This window comes from Myxocyprinus asiaticus, chromosome 1 (assembly GCF_019703515.2).
Source record: "Myxocyprinus asiaticus isolate MX2 ecotype Aquarium Trade chromosome 1, UBuf_Myxa_2, whole genome shotgun sequence".
Classification (NCBI taxonomy): domain Eukaryota; kingdom Metazoa; phylum Chordata; class Actinopteri; order Cypriniformes; family Catostomidae; genus Myxocyprinus; species Myxocyprinus asiaticus.
In genome coordinates, this window is record NC_059344.1 from 36,789,853 (window position 1) to 36,813,646 (window position 23,794).

General features: G+C 39.6%; 2 protein-coding genes across 2 annotated transcripts in view; one reads left to right on the forward strand and one right to left on the reverse strand.

Annotated features, from left to right (window-relative positions):
* The window catches only part of LOC127432709 (low-density lipoprotein receptor-related protein 3-like), a 29,623-nt gene extending 25,579 nt beyond the window's left edge, over window positions 1-4,044 (forward strand). The window contains exon 8 of the mRNA XM_051684111.1: window positions 312-4,044. Within this exon, the coding sequence (XP_051540071.1) occupies window positions 312-1,196 (885 nt within the window). The 3' untranslated portion in view covers window positions 1,197-4,044. The remainder of the gene's footprint in view (window positions 1-311) is intronic.
* A 391-nt stretch (window positions 4,045-4,435) lies between these two features.
* LOC127432894 (asc-type amino acid transporter 1-like) overlaps window positions 4,436-23,794 on the reverse strand; it is a 34,872-nt gene continuing 15,513 nt past the window's right edge. The window contains exons 2-11 of the mRNA XM_051684440.1: window positions 23,361-23,565; window positions 22,935-23,086; window positions 13,225-13,350; window positions 8,716-8,869; window positions 8,360-8,483; window positions 8,028-8,131; window positions 7,833-7,929; window positions 7,578-7,727; window positions 6,659-6,836; window positions 4,436-6,144 (exon numbers count right to left, since the gene is read on the reverse strand). Coding sequence (XP_051540400.1) covers window positions 6,038-6,144; window positions 6,659-6,836; window positions 7,578-7,727; window positions 7,833-7,929; window positions 8,028-8,131; window positions 8,360-8,483; window positions 8,716-8,869; window positions 13,225-13,350; window positions 22,935-23,086; window positions 23,361-23,565 — 1,397 coding nt within the window. The 3' untranslated portion in view covers window positions 4,436-6,037. The remainder of the gene's footprint in view (window positions 6,145-6,658; window positions 6,837-7,577; window positions 7,728-7,832; window positions 7,930-8,027; window positions 8,132-8,359; window positions 8,484-8,715; window positions 8,870-13,224; window positions 13,351-22,934; window positions 23,087-23,360; window positions 23,566-23,794) is intronic.

Sequence of the window (23,794 nt, forward strand, 5' to 3'; positions counted from 1 at the left end):
GTATTTTGATGTGGATAAGACATGAATATATCCATACATCCAATATATCCATCTTGACGAGAATGAAAATGAGACCGTGAGAGAAAAACTTATGTGTACACTGACATGCACTGTAAGCTGTATAAAGCTTACTGGTTACGTTTAATTTTCACAACTCGTGTTTTCTGGACTTTTTGTCTACTGGAAATTTTTGGGAAAGATGCTCTTCAATGTTTTGTCAGTTGAATGATCAGCACCAATATAAACAATAGTACAACCCATTGAAGAGACTGTAAGTCTATCCCTCACAGCCACGTTTGCTCCTCTCTCAGGCATCTGTTCTGCAGAATCTCCGTTCAGCTATGCGGAGACAGATTCGCCGTCATTCAACTCGTCGTTCCTCATCACGCCGGCGACTTGGATGCCTCTGGAGCCGTCTGTTCCATCGTGGTTCTCGGTTACATGGTCAGATCCCTCTCCTCACACCTCCTAGCCATACACACACAAACACACACACTGTTCTGGGCCTACACATCTACAACACAACGGATGGTGGTGCAGAGGAGGCTCTGGAGGGTGTGGGGCAGACTACTTCCCCTTGTTCCACAGCAGCTCTGGGCTTAGCCCTGCAGGCTCACACTGAGGCCCTCTGCTTAACTGACAGAGAGTCTCCTCCCTCCCCTCTCTCTCCCTCATCCCCTGCCTCGCCCCACTCCACCTCTGACACCCTGGAGGATGAAGATGTTGAAGATGATGATGATGATGACAGAAGTTCAGAACTGTCTGGGACGAGAATGAGATCCAAATGCAGCTCTCAAGGCCCTTCCCCTAAACATAAAGACATAGATAGTCCACCTGAAACTCCTGATGTCCCTAAACACATCTCAAACAGGTCCAGAGCCTCCAGAAGGCTGGTGCAGGACCTGGCAGCAGAGCTCAGAGGAGTCTCCCTCTTACGCTACACCTCTGTGGGTATCTCGCCTCTTTCTTCTCCTGAGTCACCAACATCCTCCAGTGGTCATTCTGAGGAGCAGAGAAGCCTTCCTACACCCAGACATCCACAGACAGATACACACACAGACTCGAGTCCCAGACACACCCCCATAGGGGACACCAGGAAATCGTCGGGAACAGAAGATACGCCCGGTGAATGTGTCAGGCTTTGCAGACTCACAAGTAGCGAGGAAGAGGATGATGAGACTCTGTTTGTGCACTGAGAAGCCTTTTATTTCCCTCCCTGTTTTGATTTTGTGCCATCACACTGGGCCTTATCAGGTTCAATGAACAGCCTTCCATCCAGAGTTTCAAAACTTTTAGGTGCAGAATACTGTATTTGATTCTTATGGTCTGTTGTAGTAGTGGACCTCTGCTGAGGTACATGTTTGTTGTCATATTTGAAAAGATAATCTCATAGTTCGGCTCTTGAATTCAGTAATAAATTATGATCAAAAACCTTAAAGGGATAATTCACCCAAAAATGAAAATTCTCTCATTTACTCACCCTCTTGCCATCCCAGACGTGTATGACTTTCTTTCTTCTGCAGAACCCAAATTATGATTTTTAGAAGAATATTTCTGCTTTTGTAGCTCCATACAATGCAACTGAAAGGGTGCCAAAATCTTGATGCTCCAAAAAGCACAAAGACATCCTAAAGGTAGTCAATAAGACTCCAGTGTTTTAATCCATATTTTCAGAAGTGATATGATAGGTGTGGGTAATAAACAGATAAATATTTAAGTCCTTTTTTTACTTGAAATTCTTCTCCCTGCCCAGTAGGTATGTGAATCACCAAAAACACAAGAAGAATGTGAAAGTGATCTGTTTCTCACCCACACCTATCATATCGCTTCTGAAGATATTGATTTAACTACTGGAGTTTGATGGATTATGTTTATGCTGACTTATGTGATTTCTGGAGCTTCAAAGGCCTGATCACCATTCACTTGCATTCTATGGACCTACATAGCTGAAATATTCTTCTAAAAATCTTCATTTGAGTTCAGCAGATGAAAGAAAGTCATACACGTCTGGGATGGCATGAGGGTGAGTAAATGATGAGAGAATTTTCATTTTTGGGTGAATTATCCCTTAAATGAGTGTGGCTATAATGATTATTTATGTTGTACAAGGACTGAGCATAAATACTTTTCCATGTGGAATATTATTATAACAGAGAACATGTGTCTCTGCCTCTAACATTTTCTTATGGATATAGACTAACAGAGCTCTCCTCTCACCTCCTCAACGCCTTATAAGAGATTCACCATGTCGCCTATTGAGTGTAATACTTTTCATTTGTATCAGAACACTTTTCATAATCAGCCAGTTGTCTCAGAATTACAGTATGTTACACACTCGGACTGTGAATGTTTGAATGTTGGTTGGTTAACTTGGTTACTCTGTACATTATCGACATTATTGGACTTTAAGGCCTCTTAAAATATATTAGTTTTTACCCTGTCAAAAATGACTGCTGGAGCTGTTTACTTATTCATGTTTTTTGGCAGTCTGGTTCCAGAATATTATATCATGGCAGGTCCACCATAGACATGAATCAATGTTAAGCTTTTTCGCCATGCGAAAGACAGTCAGTCTTTTCTTAAGGGAAGTAGAACTCAGGGAATGTATAAGGGTTTATGAGAGAGAACCAGTTAACTTGGACTTGCTTGTTAACAACCATAGTATAGGTGTACTCAGAGTTGTGAAGTCATCAGGATTTTCTAAAGTTACAAAATAGTGTGGAAATGACTAAATATCTAAATAGAGTTATTACTGTGTCATTATCAAATGTATGAGTTGATGTCTTTGGTTTTCATATCGGCTAAGTTACATTTATAATTTCATTTAAATGAATGTTTATGGACTTGTTTGCCATTAAGGTTATGTTGCTCACTTTTCCATGAATGTATGTCTTCTGTGTTTTGGAATATACAATGTAATGTGCCACATAAGTCATACTTGCTGCTTTAGGACATTCCGTTCTGGTCCTGGCTTGGAAATCAGTACCAATACAATTTAAAAGCTTTCATCTCAATCTGCCTGCTGGCCGAGTGTCTCCATCCACAATTCTCAGAATGCAGGATCTCTTTTCTGATCGCATATGTTCAAGAATGTGCCATTTCAGTGGTGTACAGAGTTAATTGAATTGCAGGAAGAGTTTTAATACAATGTGAGGGATTTAGATTCAATGTGCTATTTATAGAGAAATCATGCACTTTCTTTCCTTTCATGTTTTTGACAGTAGGCTCAATTGAAATATCTAAAGATAAACTTACAGCAAAGTATGAGTTACTTACAGCATCCGTTCAAATAGTCTGGTTGTGAGATATTTTCTTTTATTCCCTGCTGAAAAGACCAGCTTAACCAGCATGCAATTCCCATGCTGGTCTCGACTGGTTTATGTCAAGTCAACCTTTATTTATAGAGCACATTTAAAAACAACCCAAAGTGCTTTACAGATCAAACAAACAAAATGACTGGGTGATATAAAAAACCTGCAAAAAAAAGTTTATGCCGGTTAGTGCTGGTTTGGTGCTGGTCTTGTTGGAACACAACATATGCTGGTGACCAGCTATGCATTTATTTTTTTTCAGCAGGGTTGGGTGTCAGTTTTGTTCATTTCAATCTAATCTTTCTGCAATGCCCCTCCCTCATGCTGTTTCTGAGTCTTTCTGCATGAATGAAGCACTTAAAAACTTGATGCACGTTTGTATTTTGCAACCTATTTGTCTCTGATCCTATTAGGGTCAAACCTCTATGCTCAAGTCATAATGGTTTCTTATCAAACTTGTATTTAACTAATGAAATAGTCATGTGATTCAGTGGAATGTCACAAACTGGTTGAATGTCTCACTTTTAAGAAATCCAGCAAGTGATGAGATTTTTCTTGAAGGATTGTAGTTTTCAAGCTTATAATACTTTATCTGATACTTTTACTTGAGCATTTTATACTTTTACAATACTAGATCTGGTATTGATGGCCAAGAAAGACTCAAACTGCATTCGATATTTTAAAATCAGTGTACTTTTATGTTTTGACTGAATAAAATGACAACATGAACAAATACTGCCATAATAAAGTGAGATGTATGGTTATTCAGCCAGCTGCTTGAAGCCCTAACAGACTTCTCTTTTATTGTTTAATGCAGTCTATGGTTGCCTTTATCATATTTGGTAAATATGTTTATCTTTACCTTTTCTTTTATACCCCCTTCCAATCCAGTTGTATATTTATGGTAATGGTCAAGGAAGGTTGCTTCATGTTTGATATGTTTTTGATGGAATTGCATAATCCATTGTGTGTAATTGTAACTGCATTAAACACACATTTCTTCATTACACTAACTTTTTGTTGTCTGGATGAAGTACATTTATTAATTAACAAGGATTGCTGGATAAAATAATCATATATAGACAAAGCCATTTTTACTCACACACAGTAACACAATTATTAGACTCTTTTCAGAATTAAATTTAATGTGCTAATATTGTTATTAATAAACACCTTTAAAGTTTTGTGTTGTTTTGTTTTACAAAACACAAGTATATCAGCATACATGTCTATAGTGCATACATTATGGAACACATAATGTTCCATATGTTTTTATATTACATAATAATTGTCTTATTATACATAATACATATGCCTCACACTTCACTAACTTCAGGAATGTGATCTCACAATGAATCCCTGATGTATATTTACATTAAGATTTCACTGTACTGTAAGTGCCTTACTGCTTTGGGCAGTAAGGCATGAACACTGCCCGACTAATGGACATGTTAGACACTAATATCACTGAGAGACACTGAGCTGGACCCATGCACAGGAAAAAGCACTGTGGTGCTTAATGTATATAGCGCATGAGCACATGTTTAAACGGATCTGGCCAGAAGAGGGCACTCAAGTGACATTTACTGTAAGCACAAAAGATTCTGACCCTTTTCTGTACGGTTCTCTCACAAACAGAAAAATCCTGACAAATTTGGATTCTTATCACAAAATTGGTTGGACAGAGAACCGGTTTGGTTGTCAGTATAAAAATGAAGAGAAATATATTTTAGTGCTGTTGCTTAGCTCAGTAAAATGCCAGAAATTGGAAGTTTTCCTCATTCCCATCCAAAATAAAGACATCCCAGTCAAAGATACGAATGTCTTGGTTACCGAAAGGAATTAGTGGGTAGAGGACTACATCTCCTAGCGTAAAACTAATGAAAGTGTCTGTCTAAGACAGCCTTTTGAAATTTCAAGCACCTTTTATGTGGATAATGTTATCCGTTGAAAAGAAGAATAAACTTGGAACCACGAGCCATCCTATGGTTTCTATTATAAGCATTAAATGGCAGGAGCATCTGGCAGTGCTTAAGAGCGCTGGGGCAGAGCCTCTGTTAAACAGTGGCAAAGAATTAGTGCTTTTTCAGAAAGCATGGCAAAAGTGAATTGTGCAATTCCTTTATGTCTATTAGAGGTAAATATAAGCTAAAAAAATGCTTCTACATTAAAATGCATAGAATATTTTTGCATAGAGTTGAGCGCAGCTATATATTACTTATTTTTTTATTTTTTTTTGCTTGATGAGTAATTATTAGGAGAACTATAGGACAGTTCTGACTCACAGATGACGGTTAAAAAAAGGCGTGCACAGGCTCCATTAGCCTGCACATGTCCCCTTCGCTCACATAAGGGAACTTCAATGAACTACTAAAAAGTCTATGAGTAGAAAATATAGAGAGAGATCCTGGAAGGCACATGGGAATACACAAACAGTTCTCAAAATGGACCAACCCCCACAGAAAACATTAAGAGGACATAGGAAGTCACCTGTGACAAGAGAAGGAGCGTTCAGTTACAAGGGGATGTCCAGAACAAATATATGCAAAGGGAGATCAACTAAAAAATGTGATGTCTTTGCTATAAAATGAAGAACTTCTGTTTCTTCTGCTGTAATGGCTGAGGACCTTCAACTGAGCATCTCCTCATGTACAGCATCAAACATGGAAAACACTCAAAAACGTACGGAAAACTATTCCAAACAGGAGTGCAGGTTCTGGTGAGGCTCACAGCTCAGATTTGACTGTTTTCTCTGAAAGGGGCTGTATTTCTGAGAGGTCATCCTGAGGAAACACCACGTAACACAACTTCTGCCCCAGATAGGTCACTCTCTCTGAAACACATGCACATTTATAGATGACTTTTAAAGGAACAGTTGACAGTTGAATAAATGACAATTCTGTTATTATTTACACACATTCTCATGTCCTTCCAAATCCATTTTACTTTCTTTCAAGTGGAACACAAAAGAAGAAATTCTGAAGAGCGTGCTGGTTCCTTTTTCCCATGCAATTACACAATACAAATGGGGACTGAATAACAACTTTTTGTAGCGTACAAGTTGTATGGACTACATTTGTGACACTTTTATGGTGCATTTGCATCCTTTATGAGGCTTAAAAGCTACTGTCACTATTCATTTTTAATTGCATGGAAAAGAGTGTCTTACACATATTGAATATACAGCATTTTTCCTTTTATGTTCCACAGAGGAAACAAAGTCATATGGGTTTGGAACAACATGAGGGTGAGTAAATAATGACAAAAAATGTCATTGTTTGGTGAACTATTCCTATTCTAGAGAGACAACAAAACAATGCAAAACAGCTTTCACTTTTCTCACTCACCCACAACACTGTAAATCCAGCGTGGCTTGTTCTTCCAATGCACTCCAATGTAGTAGATGGGGACTCCAGTGAGCATGATCACCAGCCCCATACCACACACCACTGGCTCTGAGTACAGACTGAAGCCCAGTAACACTGCCCAGAACACCAGGTAGCTGCAAGGGACTAACAAGTTTACCTGTATAAAGTGAAGAGATTAAAAGAGAGAGGAAAGTACAAAGAAGGACAACAATGAATAAAACCAAAACAGGTTTTTGCATTCCATTCTGAACCAAAAAGTAATGCATGTTAAACCAGTGGCTCTCAGCTGATTTTGCTTCAGTACTCAGATTTTACATTAACATGATTTCACATCAAGTGCCGACCCAACTCTGTACCAAAATTGTTTATCATCCAAAAGTAAAAATTATTTGAGATAGATTGTAGATTGTAAATTGTATTATCATTATTATACAGTATTAGTATAATTATCATGAACTACATAGCCACAATGATATGGAAAATTAATAATAGGACATAAAAAAAACAATTTTGAATTTTGATTCACAATTCACAAGCAAAAATGCAATGTAGTTGGCACAAACCATGTTTATCCTATAAGTGAATCTGTTTTTGCATTGCATAGTTATGTTAATTGTTTTCAAGGATAAGGTGATGTCAAGCAACCTATCCATGTTGGCATCTGTCTAATTTGACTAGTGTTGACAGATCAACAACAAAAGAAAGGGAGAGTTTTTATTTTGCATAACTATGCATGGTTATATGGTTAATTGCATTTTAATATTTGCATTTAGGATTCTTATTTCCCTGAAGTCCCTAATCAGAACAGACATGTGACCACCAGTTGAGAATCACTGCTATAAACCAATTCTGATGACTTCGTTCCCTTATATGAGGCAGTAACAGCTACTGTAAGTACCTTGATTGGTCTGACCATTTTGGGTTTTTTCCATCTGTAGTACAGCAACCCAGCTATAGTGACTCCATATGAGAGGTAGTTTATAAATGACACGTAGTTTATCAAGTTATGTGTGTCCCCGATACACAGGATCACTATGGTCGCAGTACACTATGGAGAGCGAGAGAGAAAGACACTTACTGTGGTGATAATTATGCATGAAAGCTGTGTATGTTCTGTATATAAGCTGTTTATGCTAACACTTTTCTCTCTTACACAAACAAGCAGGGCAGGGATTGGTGTGCAGCTCTTAAGGTGGATCATAGCCAGCAGGTAGGGCAGGTGACCCTCTCTGGCTCCTGAGAAACATAACCTGAGGATGATAGACAAGGAAGTGTTAAATATCCTGTCTTTATGAGGTGACTTTATAGGGCCTGAGTAATAGTGCTCAGATGTCAGATGTTTCTTTACCTGGAGGAGGTGAACAGGTATCCATTAATCCCTCCAAAGGTGGAAAGAGCTACAGAGATGGGCATCACCCAGGAGAACATCCCTAATAGCTTCTCCCCAAATGTCTGCAATTCAACATCAAAAAATGGAAATGTACAAACAGATCATGATTTAACAAAGCATATAATGTATGGATTACTGTTTAACCAGAACAAATACAACTAGATTTTTACACTTTCTGGGAAAGAAAATGCGAGTGGTGCTTGCTCATACAAAAATTCCTGCCACAATACTAAGGTGTTGTGGGTGTTAGCTGTGATGCTGTTTTGCAACAGTGTTTAGAGATCACTAACCACAGCAACAGCGTTAGACTCCAGCAGTTCATGAGGGGTCATGGAGGAGAAGTATGCAATGTTGGTGAGAGTATAAACGAGCGTTACCAGGGGGATGGAGACATAGATTGCACGTGGAAGGTTCCTACACAGACACATCAGACACCATATTATCCATGCTGTAAAACACTGTGCTGATTTTGTAAAATACTTTGTTTTCATTACTTTTTTTTTATTCTGCTGCAAGTGATCATAAAAGTATTGTACAGTATTATGTGTAGACTTTGTTATATGTACACTATATTATGTGTAGAATCTTTGTGTATGCATATAGACTTTGGGTTATTGTGAAACAGAATATTTAAAAATAGACTCACTTGCGTGGCTCAACCAACTCTTCAGTGACATAGTTGAGGAAGTTCCATCCGCTGTAGGCGAAAGAGGCCTGTAGGAAGGCCAGAGCAATCTGCCCCACTGATGGATCCTTTATAAACTGAAAAGCCGCCTGTGGCTCCAATGCATCATAGTGTCCTAGAGATAGAGAAACAGAGAGAGAGAGAGAGAGAGAGAGAGAGGGTTTAGAGTTGAGAGTGTAGCGGTATAGATTAATTAGTTTATAAAGATGATCAAATTCTGCAATCTTTTTGTTGTTTACTGCATAAAACACAGTATATGTCAGTTGCACTTGGGATTAATTAACAATCTGTTTTTCACATTTAAAGGAATGGTTCACCCAAAAATGAAAATTCTATCATCACTCTCCCTCACATTGTTCTAAACCTGTATGACTTTCTTTCTGCCGTGGAACACAGAAGGAGATGTTAGGCAGAATGTTGGCCTCAGTCACCATTCACTTTTTTGCCTTTTTTTCGTACAATTAAAATGAATGGTGACTGAGGCTATCATTAAGCTTAACATATTTTGTGTTCCACAGAGGAAAGAAAGTCATACTGGTTTGGAACAACATGAGGGTGAGTAAATGCTGACTGAATTTTCATTTTTGGGTGAACAATCCCTTTAAACTCATACTCAAATGTCATCAAATTGATTTCATTATTCCACTGGACAGCCAGAGCCTCCAAAAAGCCTTCATCTCTTCTGTCGCTGAAGCGTGGAAGTGCTCTCATGCACTTCTCAGCTCTCTCATTTACTCAATTCTTTCTCTTGTCAGTTCAGAGAATGCCTCCAGACAAGCATGCTTCCACAAGAAATAAATACAAATAAAAAACTGCCCATAACAGGTCATAGGCATTCCAAAACATGTAATGTTTATGTGCAAGGGAGGCTGATGTTCACATTAGTGCCACAATTACTGTACATGCCGCTGTCTATGCCTAAGTTTGCCATGAACAGCCTAAAGTAAATGAGTCTGCAGCTGCTTTACAGCTATACATTGTTTTATTTGTAAGATTTTCTGGCTCCCTACCACCCCTGGAGTTCGCTAGTTCGAATCCCAGGGCGTGCTGAGTGACTCCAACCAGGTCTCCTAAGCAACCAAATTGGCCCGGTTGCAAGGGAGGGTAGAGTCACATGGGGTAACCTCCTCGTGGTCGCTGTAATGTGGTTTGTTCTCAATGGGGCGCGTGGTGAGTTGAGCGCAGATGCTGCGGTGGACGGCGTGAAGCCTCCACACGCGCTATGTCTCCGTGGCAACGCGCTCAACAAGCCACGTGAGAAGACGGATTGACGGTCTCAGACGTGAAGGCAACTGGGATTCATCCTCTGCCACCCGGATTGAGGCGAATCACTATGCGACCACGAGGACTTAAAAGCGCACTGAGAATTGGGCATTCCAAATTGGGTGAAAAAAACAAAAATAGTTTTCCAGCTACGCTAACTGTGAACTTAGTGTACTGTATAAGAGATGGTTTTATATTGTTTTGTTTTTTTTGTCTGAATGTATAGCGTTTTTACAAAAACAAACAGAGCAAACAGCCCCAACTAGCCTTGTGTTTATTGGAATATTTCAGTAGTCTGTCCCCACTGAGGGCAGTTTTTCTGCTTTTTATTCATTAGGTAACTGGACTGTTTTAGGCTAGTGGTAGCTTTCTTTAATTTGCTGGGAGTGCTTGATGATTCATAGCATTTATATTCACAGATGTGAGCTTATCACATTATTTCCCTTTCTCTCCCTTGCCTTCTCTTTATTTCTCTCCAGTTATCTCTCCTTACACTTAACTTCACTATCTGCCTTTGTTGTCCACACACTTTAGAAAATCCTTGGGAAAGACCATTCCTGTTTTAAATTATGTTAGCAGCTGGGCACTGTTTGTTCATGAACGTGTTATGTTGGTTATCTGTGTTACAGCTTGGCCTATCAATCAATACAGTTTATAAATCAGGGTCCCCATACCTATTGGCCAAAGAATTTCCATGACTACATATATATATATATATATATATGTGTGTGTGTGTGTGTGTGTGTGTGTGTGTGTGTGTGTGTGTGTGTGTATATATACAGGTGCATCTCAATAAATTAGAATGTCGTGGAAAAGTTCATTTATTTCAGTAATTCAACTCAAATTGTGAAACTCGTGTATTAAATAAATTCAATGCACACAGACTGAAGTAGTTTAAGTCTTTGGTTCTTTTAATTGTGATGATTTTGGCTCACATTTAACAAAAACCCACCAATTCACTATCTCAAAAAATTAGAATACATCATAAGACCAATAAAAAAAAACATTTTTAGTGAATTGTTGGCCTTCTGGAAAGTATGTTTATTTACTGTATATGTACTCAATACTTGGTAGGGGCTCCTTTTGCTTTAATTACTGCCTCAATTCGGCGTGGCATGGAGGTGATCAGTTTGTGGCACTGCTGAGGTGGTATTGAAGCCCAGGTTTCTTTGACAGTGGCTTTCAGCTCATCTGCATTTTTTGGTCTCTTGTTTCTCATTTTCCTCTTGACAATACCCCATAGATTCTCTATGGGGTTCAGGTCTGGTGTGCTTGACTGGCCAGCAAACTCACAACACCATGGTCATTTAACCAACTTTTGGTGCTTTTGGCAGTGTGGGCAAGTGCCAAATCCTACTGGAAAATGAAATCAGCATCTTTAAAAAGCTGGTCAGCAGAAGGAAGCATGAAGTGCTACAAAATTTCTTGGTAAACGGGTGCAGTGACTTTGGTTTTCAAAAAACACAATGGACCAACACCAGCAGATGACATTGCACCCAAAATCATCACAGACTGTGGAAACTTAACACTGGACTTCAAGCAACTTGGGCTATGAGCTTCTCCACCCTTTTTCCAGACTCTAGGACCTTGGTTTCCAAATGAAATACGAAACTTGCTCTCATCTGAAAAGAGGACTTTGGAACACTGGGCAACAGTCCAGTTCTTCTTCTTAGCCCAGGTAAGACGCCTCTGACGTTGTCTGTGGTTCAGGAGTGGCTGTTGTGCATCTTTTTCTTCCACACTTTTTCCTTCCACTCAACTTTCTGTTAACATGCTTGGATACAGCACTCTGTGAACAGCCAGCTTCTTTGGCAATGAATGTTTGTGGCTTACCCTCCTTGTGAAGGGTGTCAATGATTGTCTTCTGGACAACTGTCAGATCAACAGTCTTCCCCATGATTGTGTAGCCTAGTGAACCAAACTGAGAGACCATTTTGAAGGCTCAGGAAACATTTGCAGGTGTTTTGAGTTGATTAGCTGATTGGCATGTCACCATATTCTAATTTTTTGAGATAGTGAATTGGTGGGTTTTTGTTAAATGTGAGCCAAAATCATCACAATTAAAAGAACAAAAGACTTAAACTACTTCAGTCTGTGTGCATTGAATTTATTTAATACACGAGTTTCACAATTTGAGTTGAATTACAGAAATAAATGAACTTTTCCATGACATTCTAATTTATTGAGATGCACCTGTATATATATATATATTTCTAGCTGATTAAATATTTTATTGCATAACTAGAAAATTGCATTCCCATTATATGAAGGCAATGCAATGACTGTACCTTCTAAGGAAGTTGAACAGCTTTAATGTGTGCAAAGATGTTCTTGACGTGGTCTATACAAGTCTTGTGGAGAGTATTCTGAGTTATAACATTACATGTTGGATTGGAAATCTAGGGGCCAGCAACAAGAACAAATTAACAAGAATAGTAAATATGGCACGTAAAATCATTAGGAAAACAAAGAGACAGATGGGTGACATGTACACAACACAAACTAGAAGGAACTAGACGCAATGACCATCAGGAAGACGCTATAGAGTACACAGAGCCACTAAGAATATTTTTAAGAGGTCTTTTATTTCATCTTATGTTGTTTTATTGAATAAATTATTTGGTTATTGATGATATATTGTTCTTATTTACAACCTTTTTTATGCTATGTATTATTTATTCTAGTGAAGATTATTGTTTTTCATTGATTAATCATGTTTATCCAATTCTTAATATGGTGGCATAAGGCAGTAGGCAGAGTACTGAGTGTGAATGTTTGTATGTTTGTTTAGTTTAATTCTGTATTCCGTCTTGTATTCCACCTTGGTGGGAACCAAAGGAACATTTCCACACGAGTGGGCAATAACGGTTCAATTCAATTAAATTCAAAAATATCCATGACTTTTCCATTACGTTTTAAGATTTGCTGAATTTCTATGACTGTTCCAGACCTGGAAATCACATTAAAAAAATTCCCTTATATTTCCAGGTGTTCTACAACCGTGAGAACCCTAATAATCATGATAACCTTATTTTTAATAATTAATGTCATGCTACATTTAAAGGATTTTATATTTTTTAGTACTTAATAATCCATTGCTTTTAATGCTTAAGAGCACAACTAAACTGAGAGCGGATGTGCATGTATAAGTGTACTAAGTTGACTTCAAGTACATCAAATGCATCTGCCAAGAACTGACACACACACCTTTGGCAATCTGCACCATTCCCACAACTATGATAAGGACCAGGGCCAGCAGCTTCCCCACAGTGAACACATCCTGAATGCGTGTCCCCCAGCGCACACTGGAGCAATTCACCCACGTCAGGAACACTGTGGATACACACAGACACAGTTAAACCATATTGATTAACATATTGTCAAAGTTAAAAAGGGATTCACTCCTTTTAGTGTTTTGTATTAGAAATCGTTTTCAATTAGAGGGCATCATATATTGAGAACTACTGTCTCTCTCTATCATCTGTTATTCTTACTCTCCTCTGACTTCTTATTAAAGAGATGTTTCATGAGAAATAGCTAGGTCACAAGTTTCATGTGGACAAATCAGGTTGTGCCCCAGTAATGAGAGCAAAGTGGTTTTGTTGGCAGCATGGCACAAATTGGTTACATGGTTCTTGTTTAATAGTCCAGAGAGAGGAAATAAACATCAGATGGAATATATTTTACTTCTGCAGAGCAATATACTGACCCATTCATTACTGAGCATCCAGTACTTGGGGTTTTCTCTTACTGCAGGCAGTGTGAATTAGTACAGAGAATACGTAGAGTTTACCAGTTACCTAGTCTAAAGAAACCCATTCTTATAGGTTTATAAGGCATCCATCTTTATGGACTACAATAAGAAAAAACTCTGTATACTTAAGTAGTTTTTCAAGGGGCGCTTAATACAAGACTGACAAATACATGTTACTCTGTACACACACACACACACACACACACACACACACACACACAGGCGGGCCTTGTAAACCATCTGTATATCTACGTTTGAGGTTAGTGGCTTCTGTGTTCAGCCACATTGTGTAAGAGCGCCGGTGTAGATCCGGTACACAGAGGTCCGTCTCCAGGACTTGACAGCACAGTATACCCAGGCATGCCGAGGGAGACACTGGGCAAAGAGGAGACTGGTTACCCCCACTCATCCATCAATGGCCAGAATTACCAGCCCACACACGCAAACACATGCGGGGCATCTGTCATACCCTGCAGACAAACAGCTTCCGATGCCCCACAACAAAATGGGCCCAGATGCCAGCTGAATTTTTGGCAACAGTATGTAGTTGGCATGAGCAGCTCAAAGCCTGCAAACCAACAGAACAGCTAACCTGCTCAGCTCCATTTACTTATCCACACCAGATATGTCACTTTCAGTTTTCAGTACTGACGGATCTTCAACGTTTTACCATTTTCACATAGCTCTCAGCTCATAAATGGCTTCTCAACTGAGTCATATGGTTGAAATCGAAGTCGAGTGGCTCAGATACAGAGGATTCCAGCTACAAAGATTAAAGTACAACTCAGTAGAGGCATGAAACAGATAAAACCAAACAATGAGAACAGTATACATTCAGCCAATCTGCACTGGTCCTAAGCCTGCATTAAGTGCATCTCTATAAATTATATTTGCAGAACAATGATTCATTTGCTGCATGTGCAAACAAAAATTCTTCTTAGCTCCAGATGATTAAAAATTTGAGAACACTACAGTGTTTGCCATTAGCTTTGCTTCCTTATTGTTTGGCCCAAACAGATCTAACTCCAACTTCTGTTTTGATTCACTGAGCAAAAGTGACCAAGGGTGGTCAAATGAAGTTAAATGAACACAAAGCTAATGAGAGGAGAATTCTAATGAAGTGCAAACAGACTTTAAATCTGCCAAAATACAACCAATCACTCAAAACACTGAAAGGGGCATCCCTCTCAGCTAATTGACCCATACAGCCAACAAAGGATCCACTAAATGCAGAAAATGTTCAGGACACTACAACTCTCTGTGGCCAAAGCCTAAAAAAGGGCTCAAACCATATTTTTGCTTAGCCAGGGTAGTAGATGGCAAACTCAGCTGTATTATTTATAAGAATGTGTAAACTGAAGTTCTATTTTCTGGTCTGTTGTATAAGTGTGAGCCATTCAAAGTGAATCATTAAGCCAAACACAAGAGGAAAAGGGTTTCTCCCTTGATTTCCCAGACAAAATTTTGGTTACAACTGACTGAATGTATGTTTCTAATGCTCTTAAAGACCATTTGATCTGAAGGCTTATGCTTAAATAATTTAAATTAAATTTTGTAGGCACATATAAATTCTGCCAAAGTATGAAGGAGAAGCAGCCAGCAAGTGCTCAGCATGAGAACTTCTTTAATACTTCTTTAAAAGCATCCAGGTGGCACCTAATGAAGTTATTAAAGAGAATCACAATAGCTGTAATGAAGGCAACTGACGGCTAACTTTGAAGAATCTAAAATATAAGACATTTTGAATTTAACATTCTTTTGTCGCATAATTCCAAACTTGTGTTATTTAATTGTTTGGGTGACTTTACAAGTATTCTAAAATGTGGAAAATAGTATAATAAAGAACGAGTAGGTTTGTCCAAACTTTACTATATCTGTATCTCTTTGTAAATATCAATGTTATGATTTATTTACGTTTATAAAATGGATAGCTCTGTTCCTGGATGCTTTTCAGTATTTCGGAGTTAATGTAATCCTGTATTAAGGATAGTGTAAACGTGTGTGGCTCGCTGTCCGAGGTGAAGGGCTTGAGGCTCGAGACTTGACCCAAGCTCGAATACCCCCCTGGACTGGATTAGTATTGATGGAATAGATAGGAGGAGATGGTGAGGTGGTGGGATGCTGGAAACTCTCAATGCTACGTAGAGGTAAGCAGCTGTTTATATACTCCTACTCTGGCTGTGTGATTGGTCGGATTAAATGAACTTGCTCCTCCTGAACCTTGTTAATGAAACTACATTTAGCCAAAAGATGTGCTTTACTCACAATAAAGTATGGCTATGAGCTCTTCGCTGAGCTATTATTTGTATAATTGTGCAGCACCTAGCTGACCGTTATTTTTGTTGCACAGCAACATTCTTTTACCTGTTTACTGTTAGGGACTATATCTTCTAGTGGAAGGAAAGCATTTGATGAACAAATATAACATTTGTTTATTATATTATTATAATATTTGTGTTATGTGGCAACCATTTTATAAAAGCAATAAGGCACTCAAGGTTGTGCCATACTGTGAATATCTTCATAGCTGAAGAGGCTGCAGGCACTCCACTTCACACTGTGTTCGACAACACCCTTCAGCCATGACTATATTCACAATATAGCATGCTCTCTCATACCTTATTGCTTAAGTAAATGTTTTACAAAAATAGGCAGTTCAGAGGCACATGATGTCAGCCCTTTCATAAGCAGGCATAAACCTGAGCAAGAAAACAATCACATGACCAGCTCTCTCTTTCAGTCTCCTAAGTGTGTGGCCTTTATAATTACACAAGAGAGGAGAAGCTTCCCACACACTCATAAACATAAAAAAGGATACTAAAAAGGCACTAAGCTTTTTAAAAAGATAGATTGCCTCACATTAAAGACACAGTTGTTTAAAAAAAACAGTGCATCATCATTCATTTACAGTATACTGTACATTCATAGTGCAAGGAAAAGGCCATTTACACAGAGGACACTTTCAGAACTCCTAGAAATGCTTTTTTGTATGTTCAAGCAAGTCAAATGAGGGATGAAGTTGAGTTTAATTATTCTATATTGTATTATTACAGGTTAGAAGACACTTGCCAAAGGTATGTGTGTTTATTTGTGTGTCCAGAACAGCTGGAACAGTGAGTGTGTGTTTGTGTATTTGTGCCTGCGTAATGTGACTGCAGTGGGATGAACTTGTGACATTCATTCAGAACATTCAGAAGGGGAGGGCAAATGTAACACATATGGTGCAATACAGACTAATTCACACACAAGACCAAGAACACGCTCTTACACATAAACAGAGATTAATGCAAAAATGTACTAATTTACCAATAGAAATATCCACTGCTGTATCAACACAGACATGAGGAGTTAAAGAAAGCCCCAAAGCTTAGACTACAATCTTTACCTCCACTCCAACCTCCAGACACACACAAAAAACAACCATGTAAACACTGTAGTATATGTATGTTGTGTGTTTAGGGGTGTAGGGATCGGAGTGTGGAAAGCCAGTGCTTTTTGTATCTTAAATGAATTTTCTAGGTTCAATACGAGTTAAAAGGATAGTTCAAAATTCTCAATGCGTCAAGCACGAGGAAGTGTAATCGAGCTTGAAACCACGATCATGCCTCGAGACTGCAATGGTTATAGTGGCAAATAGTTATATTTTGGTCTGTTCTCACTCAAAACCAACTGGATTGCTTCTGCAGACATTGATTAAACAACTGGAGTGTTATGGATGACCTTTATGCTGATTTTATCTCCTTTTTGGAGCTTCAAAGATTTGGTCACCATTCACTTGCATTGTGTGGATTTACAGAGCTGAAATATTCTTCTAAAAATCTTTGTTTGTGTTCAGCAGAAGAAAGAAATTCATAAACATCTGGGATGGTATGAGGGTGAGTAAATGATGAGAGAACTTAAATTTTTGGGTGAACTATCGCTTTAAGGTCAAACGAGAGCATTTCTGGCATAATGTTGATTAACACAAAACATGATTTTGACTTGATTTTGTCCCTTGATTAATAAAAAACAAAAAGCAAAAATCGCAGTAATACAGTAGTAAGGCACTTACAATGGAAGTGAATGGCACCAGTACATAAATGTTAAAATACAGTGATTTTTTTAAATAATAGTCACAAGATGTAAACATTATACAAGTTAACATGTTTTTAGTGATAAAATGGCTTACTAAAATTTTCTGTGTAAAATTATAATATTACAACTACATTACCATGATGATGTAACCCTGTAATCTGGTAAACTCCATAACACAGGTAATTCCCTGATTTTATCACACTAAAATCATGTTAACACATGTAACGTTTATATCTTGTGGCTATACTTTAGAAACAGTGTGTATTTTAACCTTTATTGACAGGCCCCATTCACTTCCATTGTAAGCATCTTCCTATAACCACTATAATTGCTTTTTTTAAATAAACATGGGATGAGTCTAAATGACTTTTTCTGGTAATCAAAATTTTGCCAAAAATGCTGCCATTTGACTTTAACTTGTTTTGAACCTGGAACATTCCTTTAAGTGTGTGAGGACCCTGAGGTGCACAAATTTCTGAGAAATTGTAAAATTGAGACATCACTGGTAAATGCTTGGCCTTATGGTTAATGACAGATGGCAGGAAGAAAATCATTAGAACTATGACCTGTCGGTTTTCTTTCAAACCTTTAGCAAGACTCACACACTCCAAACCAGTTATTAAATGACCATAATTTATTCCTCATTTGTTGGTGGAAACACCCTCATTTAATGGTGTTTCAGCTGCATTCACAAAGTCTGCCTCTACGCCCGTGTTCGTAAAAGAGCGTTGGGGTAACTAGGGCAACAACAAAATCCCCAAACAATACACAATAAAGATGGCACGCCCACATGTTCTGGTAGCTCAAAGCCTGGCACCATTACAGAGTCTGATGCCATGCAGTGTGAGGATTAGGTGCCCTCATATCACAACATCGATACCAACCGCACCCTACTATCCAGACCCAAAACAAATACATTCACCTTTCAGAGATGTCACTCTGTGAGCGTATCCAGCTCATTTGAAGAGAGGTCAGTGGTTTGGGATGTATGTCTAGCATCCTTTGATAGGGAATATACATGTGGTGTCTTTTCCTAAATTGAGCCACTGGCCATTGTTCACCCCTTGCTCTTTGCAGTATGTCTGTCTCAAGGCTTTAGCTGACTGTTCTTCAGGATGGATTTTGGATTCCACTGCCAAAAATAGGGATAGATGCCGCAACTCAGTCAGCACTGTCTTTAGCGCCACTGCCCTCACAATGACACACCCCCAATACTCCTTCCTACGAGCCCCAGTCCAGCTCTAACAGGCCCATATCAGCTGAGTTACGGGGCTCTTCTGAAACAAACACACATACACATGTGTGCATACATATGCATTGCAATGGTCAAGACACTGGATCAAGACCACCTACTCCAAATATGTCCTGCCGCGGGTTCACTGGGGTTAAGGACTCAGATCAGGATTAAATCAGTGAAGTTGTATATTTACACAGGATGGAGAGAGAGAAAGAGAGACCGAGAGACAGAATGAGGGTCAAAGTAACAGTTCATCATAACTGTGTCTATGGAGATTTAAACAATGTATGTACATATATATAGGGGAGACCAGGGCTAGTTACCACTCTTTTTCCTCCAGTGAATATTTCTCAGGGTAGGTTTATTTCTGAAAGTCAATTTCTGCATACATACCTTGAAATCTTGGCTGCAAAAAAGCTATTGAACATGTTCACAGTTTTTGATCTGTAAAAAAAAAAAAAAAAAAAATATATATATATATATATATATATATATATATATATATATATATATATATATATATATATATATATATAGACTAAAAACAGAGGACTCAAGATGGCGCCGAGTATGGCTGCTGCGTTGCGAGCTCCGACACAACATGGTAGTGTTTTGTTTGTTTTGTTCACAATTGTTATGTTTTTTGTCTTGGATGTTGTCTGCCTTATTGTCTACGACAGACAAACACTTTTGGACATTGGTTCAGCAATTTCACACCGTAAACCGGACTTCAAATTCCTCAATGCCGACCCGCTATTTACAAACACGCAAGCGGAGCCCTTTGTCTGGGCAGTCTGGACGCAGAAACGCAGGAGGAAAAGGGGAAACAGAGCTGGCGTTCTCATCAGAGTAAGAAGCCGCGCAAATCGACCCCCGCTACCCAGTATTCTACTGGCACTGATCTGGAACTTCTCATGCTTCTGTGTCGACCATTCTGGCTACCGAGTGAATTCACAGCGGTCATTATCACAGCTGTGTACATCCCCCCACAAGCCGACACAGACCGGGAACTCACGGTACTGTATGGGAGTATAAGTGAGCAGGAAACCGCTCACCCTGAGGCCGCGTTCATTGTGACCGGGGACTTTAATAAAGCCAGTTTCAAATCAGTCGCACCAAAATACCACCAGCACATTAGTTTCAACACACGAGGGGACCGGGTTTTGGATCATTGCTACTCTCCCTTCTGGGATGGCTACAAATCCCTCCCCCGCCCACCATTTGGCAAATCGGACCACTCTTCCATTCTGCTTCTGCCCGCTTACAGGTAGAAACTGAAACAGGAAGCACCCACCCTCAGAACGATCCAGTGCTGGTTGGACCAGTCAGAATCTATGCTACAAGACTGTTTTGATCACACGGACTGGGAGATGTTCTGGTCCGCCTCTGATGACGACATTGAGCTTTACGCTGATAGCGTAATGTGTTTCATCAAAAAGTGCGTGGAGGACATCGTTCCAACCAGAACAACACGGATCTATCCGAACCAGAAGCCATGGATAAATAGCAATGTTCGCGCGACACTTAATGTGCGGACCTCCGCTTTCAATTCCGGGAACGCGGAGGAGCATAAACAAGCCAGTTATGCCCTCCGAAAAACGCCAGTACAGGAACAAGATTGAAGGACAGTTTAACACCACCAACTCTAGAAGCATGTGGCAGGGAATTAACATCATCACAGACTTTAAAGGGAATAAAAACTCCGCCGTGAACACCGCTGCCTCTCTCCCGGATGAGCTAAATACTTTTTATGCTCGTTTTGAGGGAAATAACACATCCCTTGCGGAGAGAGCTCTCGCGGCCGAAGCTACAGAGGTTAGTTCACTCTCCGTCTCTGTAGTGGATGTAACCCGATCCTTCCGATGGGTGAATATCCGCAAAGCCGAACCAACTGGCTGGTGTTTTTACGGACATTTTCAACCTTTCCCTTTCCTTGTCTGAAAGTCCCCACATGCTTTAAAACATCCACCATTGTGCCTGTTCCAAAGCAATCAAAAATAACTTGCTTAAATGACTGGCGTCCTGTTGCTCTGACCCCCATCATCAGCAAATGCTTTGAGAGACTAATCAGAGATTACATCTGCTCTGTGCTGCCTCTCTCTCTAGACCCATTGCAGTTTGCTTACCGCAACAACCGCTCCACTGATGATGCCATTGCATCTACACTATACACTGCTCTCTCCCACCTGGAAAAAAGGAACACTTATGTGAGAAAGTTGTTTGTAGACTACAGCTCAGCATTCAACACCATAGTGCCCTCCAAGCTAGATGAGAAACTCCGGGCTCTGGGCTTAAACAGCTCGCTGTGCAGCTGGATCCTGGACTTCCTGTCAAGCAGATGCCAGGTGGTTAGAATAGGCAGCAACATTTCCTCATCACTGACCCTCAACACTGGAGCCCCACAGGGCTGTGTTCTCAGCCCACTCTTGTATTCCTTGTACACACATGACTGTGTGGCAACACATAGCTCCAATGCCATCTTTAAGTTTGCTGATGACACGACAGTGGTAGGTCTGATCACTGACAATGACGAAACAGCCTACAGAGAGGAGGTGCACACTCTGACACACTGGTGTCAGGAGCACAACCTCTCCCTCAACGTCAGTAAGACAAAGGAGCTTGTGGTGGACTTTAGAAGAAAAGACAGAGAACACAGTCCCATCACCATCAATGGAGCACCAGTGGAGAGAGTCAGCAGCTTCAAGTTCCTGTGTGTCCACATCACTGAGGAACTCACATGGTCCAACCACACTGAAGTCGTTGTGAAGAAGGCTCATCAGCGCCTCTTCTTCCTGAGACGGCTGAGGAAGTTTGGAATGAACTGCCACATCCTCACACGGTTCTACACCTGCACTGTAGAGAGCATCCTGACTGGCTGCATCTCCACCTGGTATGGCAACAGCACAGCCCACAACCGCAAAGCACTGCAAAGGGTGGTGCGAACTGCCAGACACATCATCGGAGGTGAGCTTCCCTCCCTCCAGGACATATATACCAGGCGGTGTGTGAAAAAAGCTCAGAGGATCATCAGAGACTCCAGCCACCTGAGCCATGGGCTGTTCTCACTGCTACCATCAGGCAGGCGGTATCGCAGCATCAGGACCCGCACCAGCCGAATCCATGATAGCTTCTTCCCCCAAGCAATCAGACTTTTGAACTCTTGATCTCCCATGATCAAATACATCAGCACTGCACTTTATTACCCTTACTCTTATATCTCACACCGGACTGTCGTAAATTATATTATTATTATATTATATTCTCTCTTAACAACTTACTATCAACCAACAGCCTGAATGTCAATACAGTACAATACAATCTACTGTATATTCTATATATACTACTATATATACTTTTTTTTTTATTGAAAAATGTGTATCTATATTGTGTGTATTGTATACTGTACAGTGTATGTTATTATTTGTATATTGTTTTGTGTAATTATGTGTATATTAGACTTTAAATTGTGCTGTGTTAATTTGATGTTATTGTAAATTGGAATATGTCTCATCACTGTCACGACTGATATGTTGATCAGAACTGCACCCAAGAATTTCACACACCATTGCACTTGTGTATATGGCTGTGTGACAATAAAGTGATTTGATTTGATTTTATATATATATATATATATATATATATATATATAAAATCAAATCAAATCATGATTATATATATATATATATATATCTGTGTGTGTGTGTGTGAATATGGCTTTCTCATTTACAAGACCGCCGCTTTCTGCAAAAACCCTGGAATAAACCGTTTTCTTAAGTGCATGTAAATCAGAGCCAAACTGTGAATGTCAAACACAGCCTCGTTCCTGGATTAGCTGGTGTGTGTTGTACTCACAGACACAGGCGGTTGAGAGGATCCGGGTGGCGATGTATGGAGGCAGGCAGTTTGGGAAGGCAGGCTGCAGGACATAATTTGAGAAGGTGAGTGCAATCACAGCCAGAGTGGTTGGATACATAATCAGCACGGCACTCCACAGCAACAAGAACCTGCGAGCACACATAAGCACACTTTCATGTGTTTTTTTACACTAACACGCATGTTTTTATCTACACCATTGCGCAATACAAACAGTATCATGCAAATAAACAATTAGGCAAATAAAGAAATTAAACTAGTGTTAGTGTTGTAACCGAGCAAGCAAGTAGGCACATTTGAATATGCCTGAAGAGGAGAAATTCCCCCGGCACAAGTGCTTCACACATACTCTGAGTGTGAGATGTCCATTGAGTGGGACACACTGGAGACTAAAACCAGACCTACCCAACCAGTCCTCCGAAGATTTCTGTCACGTAAGAGTAATCTCCACCTGATTTGGGGATGGTGACGCCCAGCTCAGCATAGCAAAGAGAACCCAGAGCACAGATCCCTCCTCCGAGAACCCACACGATGAGAGAGAACCCCACACTGCCTGCATGCTCTAGAACCCCCTTCGGAGAGATGAAGATCCCTGATCCAATGATGTTGCCTGGGAAAACAAAAGAAACAAAGCAACGGGTTGCTTATTCTCCACATATTGTTCATACAACTTAAAATAAACTGTACTCTTAGGTTGAAACACCTGTTTTATAAGCTATAAAAATATTATATTATGTTATATTATGCTATATTATATAATATTATATTATATTATATTATGCAAGTGTGAGGTCTTCAACTCAGAACATGCATGCTTGGTTTTTTAGTATTTTAATTAA